Source organism: Taeniopygia guttata, chromosome 2 (genome assembly GCF_048771995.1).
Source record: "Taeniopygia guttata chromosome 2, bTaeGut7.mat, whole genome shotgun sequence".
Classification (NCBI taxonomy): domain Eukaryota; kingdom Metazoa; phylum Chordata; class Aves; order Passeriformes; family Estrildidae; genus Taeniopygia; species Taeniopygia guttata.
The window spans coordinates 35,164,076-35,173,920 of NC_133026.1; the positions used below are offsets into that span (position 1 = coordinate 35,164,076).

Here is a 9,845-nt window from a genome sequence, read left to right on the forward strand (position 1 = left end):
TGTTAACCCCTCAGCCGAGATCTGCAATTCAAAGTTGGTTTTTTTCCTCCTGTGCTCCCAATCGCCAGAAAGCGCAAGAATCAGAGTGCAGAGTGCTCCAAGCGAGGAAAAGTAATGACTTAATGCAATTTACCTGCTGAAAGTGAGAAGACATTGTCAGCGTACGCAGTCTGAGACAAAGCAAAGCAGAAGAAAAGCAGCAGGTAAGATCCCCAGACAAGCGGGCTGAGGACCAACATGCTGGCTCTGCCCTGGCAGATCCCAGCTCAGAGGCACAAGGCGGCTTTGGGGCTCTCTCTCTCCCCTCTCTCCCTCTCTGCCTTGCCTGCTCTCTGCCTCTGCCCTCACTATGGGATGCGTGTGTGTGTGTCTGTCTGTGTACGTCTCCCTCTCTCTCTCTCTCTCTTCCCCCTCCCTCTCCGTGCCTTTAGGAAGAAAGAATGCCAACCATTTCCCATTAAATCTTCTCCTTACACTAGACACAGTTATATTTAACTCCTGTGCTGGATCAGTTGCCCCTATTGTGGACATTAGCTGCTAAAACTGAGGCATGGGGGATTCTGGTTTTGCTAACAGAAGCAAAAAGGCTCTTTGGATAATAATAATGATGAGCAGGAATGGGAGAAATTAAGAACTGGACTGTAAACAGAATCCTTCGATACAGGCAACCAGACACCGGCGTCGAGATGGATAAAATCCCTGACTGATCATCTCCTACAGGTCACTAATTGCCTTAATGAGAGATGAGCAGTGACCTACCATCTGCTCATCCCTGGTAGCTACGCATCTTGCATTTGTGTACAGAGTGCAGCTCAAGGTGAGGGGTGCCAGAAAAGGATTCATGAACCAACAGACACATTATTATTCTGGATTTAAGTGAAAATGACAGTATCACTGACAGTGCCAGACATTGCAGGATTGCAGAGTTCACTGATGGGGTTGTAACAGGGGGAAGAAACAATACAAGTGCCATGATGGGGTGAATTAAACACTATCAGCTCTGGGGGTGGAGATGGACAGCACACTACACAGCACCATGTGAAGAAAACAAACCTCCCAGATTCCAGAGAATTCAGGAATTCTCTGAAAAGCAGCAGGTGCCCTTGCTACCTGTACAAAGGTTTGGGGTTCCTGTGCCTTATTGCAACATGCAAGGCTTTACAAATTAATTTGTGTCCTTTGAATAAGTAGCAGAGAGATCTTCCTTTCTGTGTGGAATCTGACAGTGGTTTCCATGAAAATCAGAGGTGCATCCTTTGCTGTGTAAAACATTACTCTCTTCCAGATGGAGATAGTTTTCTTTGCCCACCGTTTATAGTTTCCCCCAAGAAAAGTGTGAAAATACTTTGGTTTAATTATAGAATTGATGTTTTTCTCCCATTTGAGAAGAGTTCTCATTGACAGAAATGGTGACATGTACCCCTGGACATTAATTCCCCTGAAGAGCAAAGTGAAATATTCCACAATTCTGGTTAAACAGTCTTGGCTGTTACTTTCAATGCACTGCAAACATATTGACAAAATCTTTCTAAATGTAATGGCTAGATGGGAAGAGTCACATCTGCCTTATACATTTTTATCCCTAAAGGACATGCTTAATATAACCATAATGCTTTCTAAAATCTGTTTCCAGTACTGCAATATTTTGGATAACATATTTTCTACTTTAATTTAATCTTATCTACTTTACTCCACTGCCTGTTACTGTTTAGTATTTGGCTTTTTCTTAGTGAAGATAGTAATTTGGTATCTTTCCTCTTTGACCACGATAACCATGGATTAAGTGAATGCCATTAGTTTTCTTGGCATGCTACATCTCAGTGGGAAAGGAATAGCTCTTGGGAAGTTTATGATGACAAGCCCCAAGCATACAAGATAAATGTCCAGCTGCAATCCCCATGTCAGAAGCCTGCATGGAGGCTGGAAAAAAATTGCTCATAAGTTAAAATGTCAAGATTATATTAAAATATTCACCTCTGAAAATAGGTGACCAACACAATAGTTAGTCAAAGGAACAAGTCAATCATTTCAAATCCTGCTGAAATCCTCCTGCAGCCTTTTAGCAATTGAAAATTCAGTAGAAATTTCTAGTACAAAACAAGTTCTATTTGATAAGAAAATAATTCAATAATACTAGAAAGAACTAAAATCATCCAGTAGGACCAATATCTTTCCCCTCCTTCTATGATTCTATATCAGAGGTAGTCAGAAGTGATAAAGAAAACCAGGGCTGGTTCAGAGTTAGAAAAACACATCAATTTGCAGAATTGCAGTCTTTAAGAATTGCAGTCAATTCTTAAATAGAGACTTTTAAATCCACTTCTTGCTGTGGAGAACTCTGATTAAAATGGAGGTTTTGTCAATGTTCTCCTTTCTTTCAGCACAGCATCTCTAACACCGAGCCTGTTTGACCTGAAATGGCTTTCAGCCAATGTGAGAAGAAAGCTCTGTGGGCACACCCTCTTCAGTGGAAAACACATCATCTCCCACAAAAACTTAAAATGAGATGTTTGGACTTATATTTGTTTGAAGAGACTTCTTCTTCATGACGTAGTTGCATTCTCTCTTTAGATTTTAGTGGAGAGCTCTCAGTACAGGGCAGTGAGCCAGGCCGTGTCAGAGTGCAAGTCCTGTGTTCTGTCTCCTCTGATTTTGAGCTGTTGGCCTTACCAGCTGAGACTGCTGGCAAGGTTGGTAGTGGCTTCACGAGAGAAGGACAAAGACCATTGGAAATAAAATGGACAATAGCTGTGGCCTTATTGATGGGATTCAGGAAGGTGGCAGCACAGCAGATGGATGTTCCCTGCTTCAGGCTGGATGGCAAGGCTGTACACCTGCTCACACAGCTTCTGTCTGACCCACATGGCAGCAGTGCCTGTGGCAGAGAGAATCTTGAGGAGGGAACATGTCACGTAGCAGGGGGAATCTGGCATAAGAGACTTGACAAACGTGTGCTTTCCAGGCCCTGAGCGCTGAGAACTTGCTCAGCCAAGCAATGCATTTCTCCAGCTGATGCTTTATTCCTTTTTTTTTTTTTTTTTTTTTTTTTTTTAATTAGTGGTAGATGCCACAGCAACTAAAAATGCCAGAAGTCAACCAACACATAATGAAAACAATAGCCTGGAAAGTTTGTCTGTTCAAGGAGCTGTTGCTTGACCTTTTCAGCCCAAAATTGAACTCTTAGAAGCATGTGGAGGAATCTGCTGATGACACTGCCATGTAAACAGAATTTATGAACCTTTTTCTATGCAAGAATTAATGAATACTTGTTAAAAAGAAAGCTTCTTCCCAGCCCTGTTCAATTTTGGTTGGCAGGTACTACATCAATGAGACAAGGTAAAATGAATATAGTTAAAATACCATCAATCTCAAATTCTTTCATGAACACCAGTCTAGTTAGAAGGACAAAGATAATCATGGAATAATTTGGGTCATCTAGTCCAAACCCCGGCAATAAGCAGGGACATTTCAACTAGATCAGGTTACTCAGAGCTCTGTCCAGCCTGGACTTGAATATGGAAGGGGCATCCACCATTTCTTGGGGTAAACTGTTCCACTGTTTCACCATCCTCACCAAAACATTTCTTCCTTTTATCTAGCCTAGATCTACCCTCTTTTAGTTTAAAACCATTCTCCCTTGTCCTGTTGAGATACTCAATATATAATTGAGACTTTCTAGTTAAAAATTCTGAAAGCTCTTTTGCTGAGAGGGGCAAAGGTAAAACAGAAACACCAAGTTATATGCAGTAATTCAATAACAGCTCGTGTCTGCAAAGCAGTACAGAAGAATCCTGTTCATTCAATTAGAACAGGAGCTGGAAAAGAATCTTTATAATTACATTTTCCTTGTGAGGTAGTTATTTAGCACCAATTGTTTTTCACAATAAAAATGCATGTTCAGTTTTGCACACTTGACTCAGTCGTGTCTAACACTTAGATTTAGTGCTATGACAACACAGCTAAGGTCACCTTGGAAGATGGTGTTACCTAAAGTAAAATGGCAGCTGCTGAAGCAAAATCATAAGTGCAGAAAGCCAATGAGTGGCTTTCCATTTCCTTAGCGTTGTATTTAAATTTAATTCAGAAGCCCATGTAGGAACAGAGTCCCTAACTGTGATGAAGTAAACCCAAGCACATGCACACTCGATGGAGCTCTGGCTTACCCACAGCTCCAGCTGGGCCAGTCTCCCAGCTGGATGTCAAGACAGGAGCAGGTGGGCAGCTAAAGGCAAGCCAGCACAAGTCAGTCTTCACATTACCACCCACTGCACAAACAGGGTGAAGGAGGACATGGGTGGCAGGACATTCATGATTAGCAATTTCCAAAAGCAACTCCTTTTTGCAAATTAGGTTCTTAATGGATGTTATACATTTCACAACAAGCAGCAGCCTTCTGGCCTCCTCCTTTCTCTGTACTCTGTGGTTCACAGAAATGAAAAACTGACTAGGGAAGCCGATTTATCTCTACACTCTTCAGAGCATATTTGTTTACAGAGCAGCCCAGCTCTCATTCCATATTTAGAAAGTTCATCTTGAAAGGTTAACTTTTAGACTTCATTCAAAGGCTGTCCTTCACTTTTTTTTTCACTCCAATGAGTAATCCCCATGCACACATTTCCTTTTCTACTGAAGATTATAGAACAAAAGAGTTAAGGACATGATTAAAGTTTATAGGATAATTCAAAGTGACTTCCATCAAAGCCACCAAAACCACCCCACTTGTGGCTTTGTAATGTTGGAGGGCACAACTAAGTAGAACAACTTTAAAACAGTAATTCAAGTGCTGACCTTTATAAAAGTGCTCTTCTTCCTATTTTTCACTTAATTTTTCTTTTAAACCTTGCCTTTCAAACTGCAGAACATGCAATGTTTCTTAGATGAGATGTACTCATCATACATGCTCACACATTAGCAGATAATAAAGAAAGATACATATCCAAGATTGTCAGGTTTTAAAAATCTGGGGCAAACATGAAAAACCTCAGAACGATTCATAGAAAAATGTCCTATAAGACAAAGAAAATGGCCTTGACAGTTGCAGTCCCAGCCAACACAGGTCTCCAGTCACCAGTATCTAAGTAGATAAATTATCTTCAACATCCTCAGATGGTGAATCACAAACAAGTCACAGTTATAACCCAGTCTGGTCTTGGTACTTGCAACTAGAGGAGATGGAAATAGTGTGCAGGGAATTTTTTTTCCATCTTCTTTTCATTTGGATTCTCTTCTGCTATTTACTTCTATTAGTAAATGTCTGCAGAACTCACTGTCTGTACGAGTATTGCTGCCATGCTGCTGGAGGCACCGAACACAGGAATATCTGGCAGCTCCCACAACTCCTAATTTAAGTGATTTATCATCAATCTTGCCAAAGAGCCCAATGAATTAAACACCACAAAGCAAAATCTTTTTTCTCTGTCAACAGAGAAAATTTATTTTCATTTAAAAAAAAATTATTAATGTCATTATTTGAATACTCACACTAGAATCAGCACTTTTAATTCCAGAGAGCTCCACGGATGCGTGGCAATGCAGCGTCCTGTTCCTGATGTTCATCCTGCAGTACAGCCCATTACACCACTGAGATGCAAACAAACATGGATCCAAACACCAGTGCATATGTGCCTAGGAGAATGCCCCCAGACACAGGGATCCTCTGCAGAAGGTTGTAGTGCCCTTCAGATGAGTGGCCACTAATTCAGGAAAATACTTCATCATGAGTGTAACCACAGGCCTGAAGTGAAAGCAACGAAGGTGCACCTGGAATGAAGCATATGCATAGGTGCCTTGCCAAATCAGGGCCTGAAAAAGCTGCAGATACTCTATCTTTTACATGAAGCCTCATTTTCCCATGGCTCTTTCTTTCTCTTGAATACCTCTGGGCACTAAATGTTTTGGGACCCTGTGACTTACAGAATGCAAAACCAGGAGCAGAGCTCCTAAACCCATTTGGGGAGCAGTAGTAGAGGACAACATCCAAGGGTCTACCCAAAGGCTTGGCAGAAGAACCAACATTATGAAGCTGGGGAAAGGTAAAGAAATAGCTCACAGTAGAACAGCAAGAAGAAATAGCAGAATGTTTTTGATTTTTAGGGTGTTTTAAGCAAAGGGATGGCTACAAGTGCTGACCACAACACTACAGCAAGCAGGACTCAGTGAGAGTCTTCTGGCACCATAGCTGCTGGGCAAGCCATATCCATGATGGAAAACTGCCCTGTTTTTGTAAGCTGATAATGAATTTCAGGCTGATTTTAAAATATGCTGGTTCAGGCTAAAGGTGGAGAGGGGATTTCTCTCTTTACAGTGGTTCAAATTTTGAAGCCCAGCTACACTGTTACCATGGCAGCCACAGAAAATGCCTGGGCATGGCCTATACCCAGTCATTCTGGGATACCACGGCTGTCATCTCCCGAACACAGGATAACCGTGTCAAATTAGACAAGTGCATTTTCCCAGCACCCTTTGCAGAACCAGGAAACTGAAATTAAGGCTGCATTCGAATTTCCATCATAAAGTCCTACTTCTGAAACTTCACTAATTTGTATTTAAGACATCCTTACCAAATGGTAATTTGGCACACAGAGATGAAAACTTAGAGAAAAAACAGCTTTTCCACCAAAATCATTAATAAGGTCTCACTGATTTCAACTACATAAAATGATACTCAGCATTAGCTGCTTAAGTGGGGTAGACTTAAATTCCTGGTAGGGCTGAAATATTAATTTTACCTAACATACTTTTAACTTATTTTCTGGGCACTTGAATGGTACCCGTTTTTGCAGAGAAAGTAGGTGGTTTATGGCCTGGCTAAGGAGGCTATCATACCCCAATCCCAGATTTGGCTGGAACCTGAAGTATGTCTGCACATCCACCAGTTCTGGTACCAGCACTTCCCAGAACCAAGGCTTATAAAATGCCATACATGCACATTCTCTTAATGACAATGCCAAGGAGACAGAAGACAAATCCTTCAAACACTTAGGAAAGTGCAAATTTAAAAAAAAAAAAATTAATGTGAAAATTTCATTAAAGAGGGACTTGCATCCAGACATTATGGAGCTCTAGCTTGGATCACCGAGCATGTGTTGACACCACATCATCCACAGAGCTGCCAGGGTGAGGCAAGGTAGGCAAACCCACACAGGAGAACTGAATGGGCTCTCTGTCAAACAGTTTTAGTTTCAGGTAGGCCTGCAGGTTAAGACAAGTTTCATGCTGCTACAGGTAGTCACAGCACAAAATTCACACCCAGGAACAGTGACTGCTTTCTGAAATTAAGAGGCACAAAACCTTAGACTGCTGTATAGGCTGGAGATGTAAAAAGGCTTATGTGAGTCTTCCACTGTCTTCCTCATGTGGTAACATTACCAGCACTAAGTACTAGGGGAAATCTTCCATCACTTGTGTGCAGAGATGTTCTAAGCTGCTTACATTCGTGTGATCATGGTCATTTATACAATCCTAGATAAGATGCTAATCCACTTGTCCAACTTTCAAGTACAGCAATTCATATCCTGTCTTCAAACGCATCCCTTCTCTCATCCAGTTTAAAATTTGATCCAAGGTATTATACAAATAATTGCTAGTTAGATTGTTCAGACATTCTATAGCTGACAAAAGGAAAACTAATTCCAGATTAAACTATGCAACATTTTCAGTAGCATCCTTCCTTGCTTTTTCTATCACCCCCTTGAAAAGACTGATGAAACCCAAAATTTCTTAAGCATATTGACTCAAGCAAGCAGGCTGTCGTTTTATTAACTTTTCTTTCTTATTTCATCACTATTTCAGGCATCTTAGAGATTCCTGGAAAGAACAGACACTGAAATAACTCCCATTTATATTAGCATGTGCCATAATTATGTGGAAGGGTCTGCTTTACTGAGGGCCTCTTTAAAGTTTGCCCATCTGGTTTCAATCACCTCATCAAAAGAAACAGCAAATGTCTCCTTCAGAATAGCTGCTTCTTATTAAATTCAATATTCAGTTGTAAGTCAATAAATCAACAGAAGTCACATTGCCAGTTTGCCAGACAGAAGAGCAGCTCTGACACCTGGTCTGACCTCAGAACATTACTAAGTAGAGGAGTGCCAAGCCCTCCAAGTACAGCCATCAAGCTCTTTGGGCAGCCTGAAATGAGCTGCAGGGGGAATTTTGATTACAACATATAAAATAAGAGGTAGTCAGTGCAGAAGACATATGTCTTAATAAGACTTTTTCCATAGCTTCCAGCCAGTGTCTGCTGTTCCATGTGGGTCCAGAGTGGCCGAGCTGAAGATGCATTGCTGCTTGTTTCATGTGTACTTGGGCTTTTCAAGGAGTGCTTAAAATCAAACCTAGCCAGACCAAACCTTCATCTGATCCATCATCCCAATGGGTATGTGCTATGTGGCCATAACAACTGAAGGCAAGCAGACACATCGTACACCCAAATTATCACAGGGGAGAGCCTATGGAATGCACTGCAGCCTAAAGGTGGAACACAATTACTGAGCAGCTTGGAATTATTGCAAACTAAACCTTTTAGCAAGCTGACAGGGCTTGCAGGAGCAGGAACACACAGTCAACACCTTATGCTATTTTGTGAGGTGCTGAGACATTAACAAACCTGACCTCTTACCTCAGGTGGCTGGAGCATGGTGCTAACAATGCCAAAGTTGGGGGTTTGATCCCTGTGGGCCACCCACTTAAAGAGCCAGACTGGCTGATCCTTCTGGGTCCCTTCCAACTCAGAATATTCTGTGATTCCATGGTTCTTATTTCTCATACCAGGCCATTTTTGGTGGCTCCTAATGGTTTCACCTCTAGTCCCATAATGAAATTACCTGTTGGGTTTTGGACATCTCTGTAATACTTTTCCTGTACCATTTGTTGGTCCCATGTTTCAACCCCCTTCACGTGTCTTTGTAGAGGACAAGTGCTGCTGGACGGAACTTTGGGCTTCCTAATCCCAAGAACTCAGCAAGTCCCTGTTAGAAAAGTTTTAACAGGCACCTGACTAATGATTAATGGAGGGCACCCACGACACGAACAGTCAGTATTTCAAGTATTCTTGATTTACCTGAAAACCGTAAGAAAGAGACACAGAACTGCATCTTATTTAAACACAAACTTCTCCTGGAATATCTCAGTAAATTACACTCACTACCTCTTTCACAGCATCTTCCCTCAGTGAGGGCCAGGCATTTTCTTCCTCTTGAGTCTGTTCAATACCTTTAATTCCAAGTTCTGGCATTGAAGGAAAACTTCCAGTTGGGTAAAGCCACATGAATGACAGCATTCTCCAAGCTTAGAACATCTATAATTTTTTGCTCCTTTTAATAAAATTAGGACATTTCAGAGACAGCTGGTTTCTGTCTCATCTTTGAAACTGTTTTCTTTCATGCAATTTCATCTGCCTAACACTGCTCTTAGATCAACTCCATGGTGTAAAACAATGACAAGCAGATAAGCTCTATAAACAATGCAGCTGAGATTTCACTCTTCTTGGCTTTACGTGGAAATCATGCCCTCTCTCATCTCAAAACCCCTAGTCATTACAACCTAAGAAATTCTATTGTATCATGGTATTATGTCTATTTTAAAGCAGCAAGAAATTCAGTGTTAATTACTTTTTAAGCTTTTTAAAAGCTTAATGAAATCCAAACTGATGCTACCGATTATGTTATCACCTCCTCAGAATTTCAAATTCTTCACTTTCCATTTTCCATACCTTGACTAATTAAAATAAATTGTGGATGTTATTGTAGTTATTCAACAAAGTTTTAGGAAAGCAAATGTAAGCCGATTTCCAATAGCTGACACAAAATGCTGACATAATTCAAACACTCTCATAAAGGACAAAC

General features: G+C 41.0%; 1 protein-coding gene across 1 annotated transcript in view; it reads right to left on the reverse strand.

The window, feature by feature from the left end:
- Positions 1-1,988, reverse strand: part of COLQ (collagen like tail subunit of asymmetric acetylcholinesterase) — a 42,774-nt gene extending 40,786 nt beyond the window's left edge. Inside the window, exon 1 of the mRNA XM_030264926.4 lies at positions 134-1,988. Coding sequence (XP_030120786.2) covers positions 134-239 — 106 coding nt within the window. The 5' untranslated portion in view covers positions 240-1,988. The remainder of the gene's footprint in view (positions 1-133) is intronic.
- Between the last annotated feature and the right edge of the window lie 7,857 nt (positions 1,989-9,845).